The sequence below is a fragment of the Nymphaea colorata genome, chromosome 1, assembly GCF_008831285.2.
Source record: "Nymphaea colorata isolate Beijing-Zhang1983 chromosome 1, ASM883128v2, whole genome shotgun sequence".
Lineage (NCBI taxonomy): Eukaryota > Viridiplantae > Streptophyta > Magnoliopsida > Nymphaeales > Nymphaeaceae > Nymphaea > Nymphaea colorata.
Window position 1 is genome coordinate 22,595,125 of NC_045138.2, and position 14,911 is coordinate 22,610,035.

The window sequence follows — 14,911 nt, forward strand, 5'->3', positions numbered from 1 at the left end:
GGTGTGCTCCGTTTACTATTCTTTCGTACCCTCTTCTTTTTACCACGCGATAGGATAGCAAAGCGTGAGCGGGAGTGCGGCAACTTCAACACCATAAGCCAGTGAAGGGGTCAACTAGAAAGCACTGACTTAAGAAGAAATACGAGTGACATTGGGGTCTTTCTATTACGATGTCAGATAGATGGTCACCTCTTAATCGACAGCTACAACAACTGGAAGAAAGATACCCGGAGCTGTACTAACACATATTACATATCAATAGGATTGTTTGGGAGCAATGGATGGTACACACATTCCAGTATGTGTCAAAAGAGATGGCCAAAATCGTTAGCAAAATAGAAAATGTTCTTATTTCAAAATGTTTTAGCAATGGTGGGATTCAATATGTAATTTCACTACATACTAGCAGGTTGGAAAGGAAGTGCAACTGATGCAAGAGTATTATACAGTGCACTAGAAGTTAATCCTCATTCTTTAGAAATTCCACATGGTAAGAAAATAAACATCAATGGTTTAAATTCACATTCATCAATTTAATTGTTTGACTGACAAAACACATATTGTTGATTATAAAATAAGTAAATATTATCTTACCGATGTTGAATAACCAAATATTGTCAGATTGTTAACTCCATGTATAAGATGTCGTTATCATCTATCAGAGTTTAATGTGTTCGAATCTAGGCAAAATGAGACAAAATAAGAATTATACAACTATAGACACTCATCTTTGTACACTACTATGAAGAGAGTGTTTGGTTTGCTTAAGGCAAGGTTTTCGATTTTGAAGAATCATGTGTCATATTTGATATCCACTCAAGTTAAAATTGTACAAACAACATGTGTTCTTCATAATTTTATAACCAACCACAATTCAAATGCTGAACAATTTTCTTCTGATGATATAAATGATAGTGAAGTAAGTGAAATTATAAATGATGATGAAAATACAATTATACAAACAACATGTGTTCTTCATAATTTTATAACCAACCACAATTCAAATGCTGAACAATTTCTTTCTGATGATATAAATGATAGTGAAGTAAGTGAAATTATAAATGATGATGAAAATACTAAACAAACACAAATATGTGGTAGCAACAATGAACTTCGTAAATAAATTACTTCAACACTATGGAATGATACTCATTGCTACCATTCTCATTATATTATATGTCATTGTTTTAATTATAGCTGATTATTTTAATATTTTATAGTGATAATCTAATTATTTGTTTCTTTTTAATTTCTGAAATGTAGGAACCAGACGGTGATGCCTCTTCTAAAGTATTACATGGTTTTAATGAGAAGAGTAGTGTGCAGGACAGAAGACTAGTTATCTAGCGAGTTGTCATAGTTATTTTTGTTTCATGGCTTACAACAGTTGAATATTTTAGACAATTTGTATTTTGTAGTTTTACTTAATACATGTGACTATATAGATGTTTAAACATTTTACAATAATGATGTTTTTGTTATAATATTATGGATCGTGTTATCGAATGTATTGATTTGCATATAACATATTGTTATGAATTTTGTACTTATTTTGATATAACATGTTCAAAAAATAAGATATCATATAGCAGACAGAACAAATATAATAGCCAAAATTGATTAGAGAAGATACAAACAACGGATAAAATAGACGGTTCGAACATAACATAAACAAATACCAGACAGAACAGACAGAAGTAACCATGGAAGACACAAACATCGGATATGACAAAAACAAACGTTAGACAGAACAAACACACACAAAACAAACACCGAACAAGAAGAACGTAGTGTTCTGTTTGTAAAATCATCAATCAGTGGACAAGAAACATTATTGTCCATGATGACAGGACAATAGTGTAAGGGACATGACGTCCTATCTATCATGTCCCAATGAACAACAATCAAACAACCTCTTAAGTAATTAACCTTAACCCATACAAATAGTCTTGATGAGTGGTCTAGTGTCATGTATGAGCATGTATGATCAATAGCCTACACTAGCCCGTACAAAATGTTTTATATATACATTGGTACTCATTAATTTTTTTCACTTACTTATATACTGAGTGCCTCTTAAAACTGAAATTACAATATTAGTTTCCATAACCGAAGTATTCTGGCTCTACTAATGGGCGTTCATAATTCATAGTTGGCAGAGGGTTTAATACCTTATTCTTCTACTTCATGTTTTACATCATTGTGACACACTATAAGCTTGAAAGCTCTCGGATACTTCTCAAACAACGCCTAAATGTATTTATACCATTCACTTGGTCGAGCCGATAAAAATATTCACTTCTGATATATTGTTCGCCATACCAGATATTATAAGTTCTGAAAAATTTCATTGTGAAAATCAAGAATAGATAAGGGGAAAGAGAAGTAATGCAACACTCCATCCCTTACATTAACTTCCCTTTTAATCCAATGTCAACATCTCCCGATTCCATAGGATAGCAGTATTTTGGAGTCGTTTGGCTGTTAAAACAGTATATTAATGTTCGAAAGATTAAAACAGATTTAGCGAATACTAAAACTAATGTTTTATAAATTTCCCTAATTTTTTGAGTGGATTCATACAACACTCGCATACTGTTCTACCTTTCAAAGGACCTCAACCTCTAAAGGATCGTTTGAATGAACTGGAACAATGCGGAACAAATGGTCCAAATAAACGGATTCGGGTTTACTCCTAGACAAAGCACGGGACCGAAAAGTCTAACCGACTAGGTTAGAGGCACCGCGGCGGCAACCACAGAAGAGGCGGTCGAGAGGGCACCCGCACGAAGGCGTCCACCACAGATATATATGCAGGAAGCTGCTCCATCTCAACTCCTGGCTCGTTTCGTCTCCTCCTGTAAGACAGGGGAACGAGGAAAGGAGGGAGAGATATTGGCAGGAAGAGGGAAAGCAAGTTGGGAAGTGTTGTGCATAGTCATACCTTCTTTTCTCTCCTGGTACGTCTCTCTCTCTCTCTCTTTCTCTCCCTCTCTCTCACTCACTCACACACACACACACATACACGCACAGAGACACGGACGTTCATCATAATCTGTAAAGTCTTTACACTGGGTTATCATTCTATTCCTTGATTTGACGCCTTGTCCTTGTTTTTTACCGGCATTCTTCTTCTTCTTCATGTTCTTCTTTTAATTCCCTGTTGATTGAATGTTCAAGGGATGTAGTTGAGTTCCATTTTGCTCGTTTCTCTCATTTCTTTCTCTCTGTCTGATTTATTTTCTTTTCTTCGCTTTTCATTTGCCAGGAAGTAGCTGGTCGATCGAGGTATACGGGTTTTCAAAGTATTTCTGTGGACGAACTTAGGGTTTTCCTGTAGGGGCTCTTGGGGAGGCTAAATTAGGGTCTTCGTTGAATTTCGAGGTTCGTTACTCTGTTTGGGTTTCAAATGGCGCATTTGGGAGGCGGTGCTGAAGCACACGCGCGGTTCAAGCAGTATGAGTACCGGGCAAACTCGAGTTTGGTCCTGACTACTGACACTCGTCCTCGGGACACCCATGAACCCACTGGGGAACCGGAGTCGCTCTGGGGGAAGATTGATCCGAAGAAATTTGGCGACAGAGTGTTCCATGGCAAGCCCCCAGAGCTAGAAGAGAAGTTGAAGAAGTCGAAGAGAAAGAAGGAGAGGGAACCTGCTTCTGTGCCACTGAAGCGGGACAGCAAGCGAAGGAAGCTTCAGGAAGAAAGCGTGCTCTCGCTGGCTGATGAGGGGGTTTATCGGCCGAAGACAAAAGAGACCAGAGCTGCATACGAGGCTCTGCTCGGAATGATACAGCAGCAGTTTGGCGGGCAGCCCCAGGACATACTCAGCGGGGCTGCGGATGAGGTCCTGAAGGTGCTGAAGAACGATAAGACCAAAAACCCCGACAAGAAGAAGGAGATCGAGAGTCTGCTGAACCCAGTCTCACAGCAGTTCTTCGATCAGTTAGTATCTATTGGCAAACTCATCACTGATTATGAGGATGGAGCTGATGCAGGTAATACTGGGGGCACTGGAGAGCCCATTGATGACGATATTGGTGTCGCTGTAGAATTTGAAGATGAAGAGGAGGACGAGGAGAGTGACCTGGATCAGGTTCAGGAGCCCTCGGAGGGGGAAGAGGACGATGATGTGCAGGATGCTAACGGTATGGGAGGTATGCAGATGAGCCATGGCATCGATGATGATGAACTGGTGGAGGCGGATGAGGGGTTGAATGTTCAGGATATTGATGCCTACTGGCTTCAAAGGAAGATATCTCAGGCTTATGAAAATATCGACCCTCAACAGAGCCAAAAGCTTGCAGAAGAAGTGCTGAAAATATTGGCTGAAGGAGGGAAAGATAAAGATGTGGGCAACAATGTGGACAGAGATGTGGAGAACAAACTGGTGATGCTTCTTAATTATGAACATTTTAAGCTTATTAAGCTGATCACGCATAATAGGTTAAAAATTGTATGGTGTACCCGCCTGGCAAGAGCTGAGGATCAAGAGCAAAAGAAGCTTATTGAGGAGGAAATGCTGAACGGTGGGCCAGGTTTAGCTGCAATCCTTGAGCAGCTTCATGCCACAAGAGCCACTGCAAAGGAGCGGCAAAAGAATTTGGAAAAGAGTATCAGAGAGGAGGCTAGACGGCTGAAAGATGAGACCGGGGCAGGGGATAGATATCGTAGGTCCGATCGAGAAGGTGTTGGTGCAGATAACAGCTGGTTGAAAGGACAGCGCCAGCTGTTAGATTTGGAGAGCATTGCATTTCACCAAGGTGGTCTGTTAATGTCTAAAAAGAAATGTGAGCTTCCTCCTGGCACTTTTAGAACTGCTCGGAAGGGATATGAGGAGGTTCATGTGCCAGCATTGAAAGCAAAACCTTTGACAGCAGGGGAAGAACTTGTTAAAATCTCATCCATGCCAGATTGGGCACAGCCAGCATTTGCTGAAATGAAGCAGCTCAACAGGGTTCAGAGCAAGGTTTATGAGACAGCTCTTTTTACACCAAAGAATATCCTTCTATGTGCACCTACTGGTGCTGGTAAGACGAATGTTGCTATGCTGACAATTCTCCAACAGATTGCTCTGTATAGGAATCAAGACGGATCTGTTAATACAAGCAAATTCAAAATTGTATACGTAGCTCCCATGAAAGCCTTGGTTGCTGAAGTTGTTGGAAACTTATCCAAGCGTTTGCAGTCCTATGGCATCTCTGTCCAAGAACTTACTGGGGATCAGACACTCTCCCGCAAACAGATAGAGGACACTCAGATAATAGTAACAACACCTGAGAAATGGGATATTATTACAAGGAAATCTGGTGACCGCACCTATACTCAGCTTGTGAAGCTATTGATTATTGATGAGATTCATCTTCTTCATGATAACAGAGGGCCTGTTCTTGAAAGTATCGTTGCTAGAACGGTAAGACAAGTAGAGACCACAAAAGAACTTATCAGACTGGTTGGTCTATCTGCTACACTTCCCAACTACGAGGATGTTGCATTATTTTTGCGTGTAGACCCTTCAGAAGGTCTGTTTCATTTTGACAATAGTTACAGGCCCTGCCCACTTGCTCAACAGTACATTGGAATAACTGTCAAAAAGCCCTTGCAGAGATTTCAGCTGATGAATGAAATATGTTACGAGAAGGTTATGGGTGTTGCGGGAAAGCAGCAGGTGTTAATCTTTGTCCACTCGAGGAAAGAAACTGCAAAAACTGCTCGTGCTATAAGGGACACTGCTCTTGCAAACGATGCCCTTGGACGGTTCATGAATGAAGATAGTGCTAGTCAAGAGATTCTTCGGAGTGAATCTGAAAAGGTCAAGAACAACGATCTTAAAGATCTTCTTCCTTATGGTTTTGCAATTCATCACGCAGGGATGGCTAGAGTAGACAGAACACTTGTTGAGGAACTTTTTGCTGATGGACATGTAAGGGTTTTGGTGTCAACAGCAACTCTTGCGTGGGGTGTTAACTTGCCGGCACATACTGTCATCATAAAAGGAACCCAAGTATATAATCCAGAAAAAGGTGCCTGGACTGAACTAAGTCCACTGGATGTTATGCAGATGCTTGGTCGTGCAGGAAGACCTCAATATGACTCGTATGGGGAAGGGATAATACTGACAGGCCATAGTGAGCTGCAGTATTATCTTTCCCTTATGAATGAGCAGCTTCCGATAGAGAGTCAGTTTGTTTCTAAACTAGCAGATCAGTTGAATGCGGAAATTGTTCTTGGAACTGTTCAGAATGCAAGAGAGGCATGCACATGGATTGGGTACACGTACCTGTACATTCGTATGCTTCGAAATCCTGTACTGTATGGAATGGCTGCTGATGTATTGGAGAATGACCAAACATTGGAAGAACGGAGAGCAGACCTGGTAAGCCAGTAATTTCATTATGATTATTTGAACCTTCTCCTTTGCTCTTAGTATACATCTGTGTCACAGGGGTGCTCCTAAACGGCTGTTGCACCCATATCCCCGTATTGACACTGATGCTGGTGTTTTTTCCGACACAGCACCTCCAGTATGGTCAGCTGAACTGGGCCAAAACTAACCATTTTACATGCGCACCTGACTAAACTAGCTCTAATACAAAGGATTTATATTGACTAAAATGTAAATATAGATAACTACAGCTACTAAACAGTTAATTAACTATATAACAAATGATACGCACACACATATTTATATGCTTGCTGCATTTGAACATAAATTTTTTTGAAAATTACTGCATCCAAATATGCAACCACACCAGCACCTGCACCCCTCATCCATATGATTTAGGTATAGAGACATACATGCACACATGTATATTTTTATTCATGCAGCAGTGTGCTTGACATGGTAAGATTTCTTAGCCTGTCTTGCATGTTTAGATTGGCATGCATAAACTGATTACCCTGTTATTTTGTCATTTTATGATTACAGTAAGAATTTTTTTTCCCGCTTTTGAATTTGAATGAATTATGCTGTAGAACTCCTCAGCAGATGTTGTTGTTGAAACTTTTTTGCTGTTGCTGGTTTATGTATTTTCTTTTTGCCTTGTAGAATCTTATTTTCTCATTTTCATGAGCTTGAATTACCTTGGTTCTTGTTGTTGATTGATAGAGATCATATTTGTGTCAGTGGTATGGCATCTACCATGAGACACATGACTCATTTTTGTAACGTTTCACACACATTATCTCGTCTTTTTTAATTGGGCATTTATATGTATAGACATAACAAAACAAAGCAGGCTTTTCTGAGTTCTTATCTGTATAACTGGTACGTCTTACTTTGAATTCTAGCCGCGCTAAAAGCTTCGTAAAAATTGTTGTTCCTGTGGAAATGTTAACGAGGGAAAGTTTTGAAATATATTCTAAACAAAATATAGCCCCGAGGGTATAGCCACTAGACAGCAAGGCGGGTCTGTGTTATGATTCTCGTGGTTGCTGTCAGGGCCTAGTGTACTACTCCTTTGGACCGCAATAAGTCCCAAAGCAAGCTCTGTGAACCCCGAGGGTGAGGGACACGGGGGGCTACAGCCTTTTCAGGCCGGTGGAAAAATAACCACACACCCTGAAAGAAAAAAGGTATTTGACCAAAAAACATCAGGGAATCTCTCTATAAAATGTGTGTAAGATGAATAATAATTGGAAAAAACACATGTAGATAGTGCTAATCATTTTCCAAAGTGCATTCTTTTGCCTTTATATTAGGTTGCAACCTGAAATATAATGCCATTTTGTCTTGTGTGGTCTTGTCTTTTGAGCAGTCATGCTTGTATTTATTAGGTTTAGTAACTGATACCGCTTTTATTTCCTCTTTCTTTTTTCAGATCCATTCGGCTGCAACGATATTGGATAAGAATAACTTGGTTAAATATGATAGAAAGAGTGGGTATTTCCAGGTCACTGATCTTGGTCGGATTGCTAGCTATTATTATATTACCCATGAAACAATAGCTACATACAATGAGCATTTGAAGCCAACGATGGGGGAAATTGAGCTTTACCGTTTGTTCTCATTGAGTGATGAATTCAAATATGTTACTGTGAGGCAAGATGAGAAAATGGAACTTGCTAAGCTCCTAGATCGTGTGCCCATTCCTGTCAAGGAAAGCTTAGAAGAGCCCAGTGCAAAAATAAATGTCCTGCTTCAGGTGTATATTTCACGGCTTAAGCTGGAAGGGCTTTCTCTATCGTCAGATATGGTGTACATCACACAGGTATCTCTCTCTCTCTATCTCATGTTGTAGTATCTTCCTGTTTCTCGCTATTCAGTATAGTAACTGTATCTTGTCCATATGTGCAGAGTGCAGGACGCCTTCTGCGTGCACTTTTTGAAATTGTTTTAAAGAGAGGATGGGCCTTGCTTACTGAAAAGGCTTTAAATTTGTGCAAGATGGTGACTAGGCGCATGTGGAGTGTCCAGTCCCCATTACGACAGTTCAGAGGAATCCCAAATGAATTGTTAATGAAGCTTGAGAAGAAGGACTTGGCTTGGGACAGGTACTATGACCTTTCACCTCAGGAGATTGGAGAGCTTATAAGATTTCCTCAAATGGGGAAGAAACTTCACAAATATGTTCATCAATTTCCAAAGCTGAATCTTGCTGCCCATGTGCAACCAATAACACGAACTGTTCTCAAAGTGGAACTCACTATAACTCCCGATTTTCAGTGGGATGAGGCAGTTCATGGATACGTTGAGCCCTTCTGGGTTATTGTTGAGGATAATGATGGAGAACACATCCTTCATCATGAGTATTTCATACTGAAGATGCAGTACATTGATGAGGATCATACTCTAAATTTTACTGTGCCAATTTATGAGCCGTTGCCTCCACAATACTTTGTTCGTGTTGTCTCTGATAAGTGGCTAGGTTCTCAGTCTGTATTGCCGGTTTCTTTTAGGCACTTGATTTTGCCGGAGAAATATCCTCCTCCAACTGAACTGTTGGACTTGCAGCCTTTGCCTGTGACTGCACTGAGAAATCCTTCATATGAATCTTTATATCAGGAATTTAAGCATTTTAATCCTATTCAGACTCAGGTCTTCACAGTCCTATACAACAGTGATGACAATGTCTTGGTTGCTGCACCAACAGGCAGTGGTAAAACCATCTGTGCTGAGTTTGCTTTGTTGAGGAATCATCAGAAAAGTTCGGAGAATGTTATGCGGGCTGTGTATGTTGCTCCTATTGAAGCTCTTGCCAGGGAAAGATACAGGGACTGGGAAAAGAAGTTCGGTAAGGGTTTGGGAGTACGAGTGGTGGAATTGACTGGTGAGACGACTAGTGATCTTAAGCTTCTTGAGAAGGGGCAAATCATTATCAGTACTCCTGAAAAATGGGATGCTCTTTCACGGCGCTGGAAGCAAAGGAAGCATGTTCAACAGGTTAGCCTTTTCATCATTGATGAGCTTCATCTGATTGGTGGCCATGGAGGTCCAGTTTTGGAGGTCATTGTCTCTAGGATGAGGTATATTTCAAGTCAAGTGGAAAATAAGATACGAATAGTGGCTCTTTCAACTTCTCTTGCAAATGCTAAAGATCTTGGGGAGTGGATTGGTGCTTCTTCCCATGGCCTATTCAATTTTCCACCTGGTGTACGTCCTGTGCCTTTAGAAATTCACATTCAAGGTGTGGATATAGCAAATTTTGAAGCGAGGATGCAAGCAATGACAAAGCCAACATTTACTGCTGTTGTTCAGCATGCAAAGAATGGGAAACCTGCTCTTGTGTTTGTCCCCACAAGAAAGCATGCCCGGCTTACTGCACTTGACTTGGTAACTTATGCAACTGCTGATGGTGGAGAAAGACCCTCTTTTCTTCTACATTCTAAAGAAGAATTGTCCCCATTTCTGTCCAGGATTGGAGAACCTACTCTTATTGATACTCTCCATTATGGTGTTGGCTATATACATGAAGGATTATCTAGTCTTGAAGTTGAAGTTGTATCGCAGCTGTTTGCTGCTGGTTGGATTCAGGTCTGTGTTGCAAGCAGCTCAATGTGCTGGGGAATGTCTTTGTCTGCTCACTTAGTTGTGGTAATGGGTACACAATACTATGATGGCAGAGAAAATGCTCACACAGATTACCCAATAACAGATCTCTTACAGATGATGGGCCGTGCAAGTAGGCCATTGCAAGACAATGCAGGGAAATGTGTAATCTTGTGTCATGCTCCTCGGAAAGAATATTACAAAAAGTTTGTTTTTGAGGCATTCCCTGTGGAAAGTCATCTGCAGCACTTTCTTCATGACAATCTAAATGCAGAAGTTGTTGTCGGTACCATTGAGAGCAAACAAGATGCTGTGGACTATCTTACCTGGACTTTCATGTATCGTAGACTTGCTCAAAATCCAAACTACTACAATCTACAGGGAGTCAGTCACAGGCATCTTTCAGATCATCTTTCTGAGCTTGTAGAGAATACTTTAAGTGATTTGGAAGCAAGCAAGTGTGTAGCCATAGAGGATGACATGTATCTGTCTCCTCTCAATTTGGGGATGATTGCATCCTATTATTACATCAGCTACACAACTATAGAGCGTTTCAGCTCATCATTGACTCCAAAGACAAGGATGAAAGGTCTCCTTGAAATTTTATCTTCTGCTTCAGAGTATTCACAACTTCCAATCAGGCCAGGCGAGGAAGAGTTGATAAGAAAATTGATTAACCACCAAAAGTTGCCAGTGGAGAAACCAAAATATAATGATCCACATGTTAAAGCAAATGCATTGTTGCAGGCTCACTTCTCCAGGCATACTGTTATTGGAAATCTTGCTGCTGATAAACGCGAAGTGGTTCTTTCAGCAGGCCGGCTACTGCAGGCAATGGTTGATGTCATTTCAAGTAATGGATGGTTCAAGCTCGCAATTTCTGCAATGGAGCTGAGTCAAATGGTGACTCAGGGTATGTGGGCAGACGATCCTGTCCTTTTGCAGCTTCCACACTTCACCAAGGAGCTTGCACGTAAATGTGAAAATGAGAGAAAAATCGACTCTGTGTTTGCTCTTGTGGAAATGGAGGATGATGAGAGGCGTGAACTGCTGCAGATGTCGGACTCACAGTTGCTGGATATTGCTCGATTTTGCAACCGGTATCCTAATATTGATATAAATCTCGAGGTGCTAGAGAGAGATGATATTAGGGTAGGAGAAAACATAACCCTGCAAGTCACCCTTGAAAGAGACCTTGAGGGACGGACAGAAGTTGGTCCAGTTGATGCACCTAGGTATCCCAAAGCCAAAGAAGAAGGGTGGTGGCTTGTGGTAGGCGATCTAAAGAGCAATCAACTGCTTGCCATCAAGAGGGTGTCATTGCAGCGAAAGTCAAAGGTCAAGTTGGATTTTTCTGCACCATCGGAGGTAGGAAGGAGGGAGTACTGGTTATATTTCATGTGCGACTCCTACATGGGTTGTGATCAGGAATATGCGTTTGAAGTTGACGTCAAGGAAATGATGGAAGGATAGGTATGGGAAACGTGAGCAGTCTTATTGAAGGGCTGGAAACTGTGATGAAAAAAGGTTTGATTTTTCACTTCCTTTTCCACTTGTAGCTTCAACAGCTTGCCACTTCTGTTCCACGTCTATTCTAGCAGAGCTCTAGGGTCTTGATTCAATAAGTTTGATTGTTTTTGCCCTTATGTAGTGTGGTGTATTTCTTAGTGCCTTCCGTTATGGTTGCCATTAGTTTGTTAGATTTCTTTTAGAAGGGATTTGGTTTTAGGTTCCCGTTGATTAATGAGTTACACTAAGATGCTTATTTTATTCATTCTTCCTTCTTGCAGCTTTCGGTAAAGCTTGGAAGCAACTGAAGTTTGGTGAGACCACGACCATCTCTTCCAACTGGAGACTTCGGAGAAGAATCATGTGGCAAGCTCCTGTCTTATGTAAGGTTTTTCCCTATTATAGGTCCACTCGCTCTTCATGCATCTATCAGAATCTTTGGACCTAGATGTTTTTCTGTATTGTCTTGTACATTGTACATCTAAGCCTGCCCCGTGTAGGCGTCCGCCTACATATTATTGGGTGTATTAAAACTACGGGCTTGGGAGCTGGAAAACTTGCACTCTTGAGTATTTAGCTTTTCCTCTTTTTTTTTTTGAAAAAGGAACTTAAGTACATGTTTAGCATTACATCGAGATACATTTTTATGGTTAGTAAACAGAACTGTTGGCTCTAGAATAATAACATTCTTCCGTAGATGGTATGGTGGACGGAGGTTATAGTTTTGCTTAGGTCATGCATTGGTGAAATTCATGCATAAGCAAAGTAGGAGACATGGTTGTCCAATCTGATTCTCATGCAAGCTGGAATGTTAGGAGTTATACTCCTACTAAACCGTGGCATATAACACCAAACTCTCCAGGTATTGCAATGTTGGACCTTCTATAAACCGAGTTTCTGCATTCAACTGCCTAAGCCATGTGAAGGAGCGTGTGAATGGGAATTCAGGCGAGAGGAAGAGAAATAAGAGGCGGCTCGCGTTGAGCGTCGAAGATGGAAACTATGATGACAGAACATGAAGAGAACGGCTCGTGTTCAGTGTAAAAAAAATTTTGTCGTAATTTTATGATTTGCTACGGGTTTGACCGTATTGCTCCTTCCGGGGGCATTCGTATCGTGAGACGAAGGATTTTGCCGTCGCAGTTCTCATCGAGGGGTTTACCAAGGTTTTGTGCTATTCTCATTTCTACAAAGAGATACCAATGCCATCAAGAGATGCTCTGCCCCTCTCTGGAGTTCCATGAATTCTTTTTTTCAGCTTCCTTTTTGTCCATTTTATTCTTATACCGTGATGGTCGAAGTTCGGTCTGTTGTATTGGGGTGGCGAGAACTGCATCCCGCAAGTCTCCAACGTCATTAATTCGTTAACCAAAGAAAGATGTATCTGCAACTTTTAGAAACTTTATTCTGTTTCATGTAGTTTCATGGCAAATTTTGAATTTGTTTGAAAAAATATATGCGAAACATGGTCGATGCGGACGATACGGGCCGATAGGCCATAAGAACGATGAAAATTCCAATATGAGAGGAAGAGGAAAATCCAATGGTCCGTGATACCTTCGGTGGAAACAGAGGTTCTGCTTCTTTCCCTGGCGTCGCCCTCCATAGCCTCACGAAGAGTTGGAGATCCATTGGCGGCCACCACTTCCCTAGCTGCAGCCTCCAAATCATGGCAGCAACGCTGCCAGCGTAGTTGGCAATGGCATAAGGGGTGATGCTGTCCAAAACTAGAGTGTCTCATGCTGTAGTTTTTGGAGACTCTCATTTCGTTCTAAGTCTAGATGGTCAAATCTTGAAACGAAGAAACCAAACTCTTAGAGCCTCAAAATATTTAAGAAAAATATTCAACAAGGAGACGCAAGATTAACGTTGAATACAAGGAAAGCTTGAAGGGATACGCCAGATAACATTTTTCACCCAACAAAGACCGTTTTCCTTCAAGCGGGACCACCTGTTTTTTGCTTTTCGACCTGTACAGAAGACTCAAAACTCGTGACCATTCAGCTTTCCCTCCCTATTCCCCCCTTGCTTGAAGGTGAAAAAAGGAAAGAGGACCGTCGTGAACCCTAATCGGAGAAGCGAACTTCAATCCATCAATCAATCTTCGTAGATCCTGCACTCGTCCGTCTCCGGGTTCTCCTTGCAGTAGGACTCGAGCGGGTCCTCCTTCTCCATCTTCGTGCGCAAGTCGGCCTTCGCCTGGCTTACCTCCTCCACCTCGTCCCACGCCACCTTGCACTCGTCCGACTCCGCGTTGCCCTCACACACCTCCGTCGCCTCCATTACCTTCTTCTCGATCATGTCCGTCAGGCGCTGCTCCCTCATCTGCGTCCCCTTGTACTTCGTCACCGCCTTCGCAACCAAGGCGCCCCTCCGGGGAAAGGCGCAGGGCCGCGGACTATTCACAGCGGCGAGGGGCTTTCCGGCAACGAACTGACGCCGGAGCAGCACCGGACTGCTCGCCACAGTGAAGATTACGGACGCCATTTCCGAGAAGAGAAAACGTAGAAGGATGGAGGATCGATCGAACCCTAGATCGTATAGATAACCACGGCGATCGGGCAGACAGCGGAGATGGTTTATTAATTTAACGGCGCCGCTTTTAACAACGCCTGGACGTTAATACTCTCTAGAAGTTCCCTTTTCTACGAATTTGCCACCGTTCTTAAAGTTGAGCTGGAATGAACGCTTTAAAAGATGAACCACTGGCGAATGGCATCACCGATATTTTAGCAATACATGAGCCTCCTTTAAGTTTAACTCGGTAAGAGCAAAATTGGTGGGCAGTCGCTATTTGGAGAGCCTCTCCCTCCACGTATGACGTATGTCCAACACGTCACTCTTTTTACGACCCGAAGTCCTCTTGGACTCCGAATCAAAATCAGATCAACCCGTTTTGGCAGATCCAGACTCTGGTTCTCTTCTAACCCTAACCCAACTAAACAAAAACACTCCTTAATTGCAAAAATAAGTGATAAAACTGATTCTTAAAGAAAAAATTATAAAATCTGATCTAATTTAAGGTGCCTAATTGCGCACTAACCTAGATCCCACAAAGGGTGTTGGTCGATTAAGATAACAGGACGGTGGTCATGGAAGTCGAAATTTGTTAAGGAGTGTGTAACAACTCACCTGTCGAATCAACTAGCCCCGAAAATGGATGGCGTTAAAGCGCCCGATCTAAACTCAGCCGTCGGGCCAATTGCCATGCCTCGATGAGTAGGAGGGCGTGGCGGTCGTTGCGAAACCCGGGCCGCAAGGTTGGGCGAAACGGCGGTCGGTGCAAATCTTGGTGATAGTAGCAAATATTCAAATGAGAACTTTGAAGGCCGAAGAGGTAAAAACTTCCATGTAAAAGACACTTACACATGGATTAGTCGATCATATCTATCCAAAGTATGACCGTGAACATGG

At 41.7% G+C, this 14,911-nt stretch overlaps 2 protein-coding genes across 3 annotated transcripts; one reads left to right on the forward strand and one right to left on the reverse strand.

The window, feature by feature from the left end:
* Positions 1 to 2,752: 2,752 nt before the first annotated feature.
* On the forward strand, positions 2,753 to 12,910 carry LOC116245646 (DExH-box ATP-dependent RNA helicase DExH12). Of its 2 annotated transcripts, XM_031617131.2 has the most exons (6): positions 2,753 to 2,960; positions 3,269 to 6,376; positions 7,821 to 8,210; positions 8,297 to 11,515; positions 11,779 to 11,880; positions 12,360 to 12,910. In XM_031617131.2, the coding sequence occupies exons 2-4, from the start codon at positions 3,410 to 3,412 to the stop codon at positions 11,459 to 11,461; spliced, it is 6,522 nt and encodes a 2,173-aa protein (XP_031472991.1). In that variant the 5' UTR covers positions 2,753 to 2,960; positions 3,269 to 3,409; the 3' UTR covers positions 11,462 to 11,515; positions 11,779 to 11,880; positions 12,360 to 12,910. The 2 variants fall into 2 exon arrangements, with proteins under 2 accessions (XP_031472991.1, XP_031472990.1); XM_031617130.2 differs by lacking the exon at positions 12,360 to 12,910 and having other exon boundaries at positions 11,779 to 12,126.
* Positions 12,911 to 13,289: 379 nt separating this feature from the next.
* On the reverse strand, positions 13,290 to 14,079 carry LOC116265356 (calvin cycle protein CP12-3, chloroplastic). Its single transcript, XM_031645922.2, has one exon. It carries the CDS (start codon positions 13,982 to 13,984, stop codon positions 13,595 to 13,597), a length of 390 nt encoding a protein of 129 aa, XP_031501782.1. The 5' UTR covers positions 13,985 to 14,079; the 3' UTR covers positions 13,290 to 13,594.
* Positions 14,080 to 14,911: the final 832 nt, after the last annotated feature.

Coding starts and splice junctions, on each gene's coding strand:
- LOC116245646 (XM_031617131.2), top strand. CDS start 3,410: ATGGCGCATTTGGGAGGCGGTGCTGAAGCACACGCGCGGTTCAAGCAG. Junction 6,377..7,820: donor AAGAACGGAGAGCAGACCTG/GTAAGCCAGTAA, acceptor TTCTTTTTTCAG/ATCCATTCGGCTGCAACGAT. Junction 8,211..8,296: donor ATATGGTGTACATCACACAG/GTATCTCTCTCT, acceptor CCATATGTGCAG/AGTGCAGGACGCCTTCTGCG.
- LOC116265356 (XM_031645922.2), bottom strand. CDS start 13,984: ATGGCGTCCGTAATCTTCACTGTGGCGAGCAGTCCGGTGCTGCTCCGG.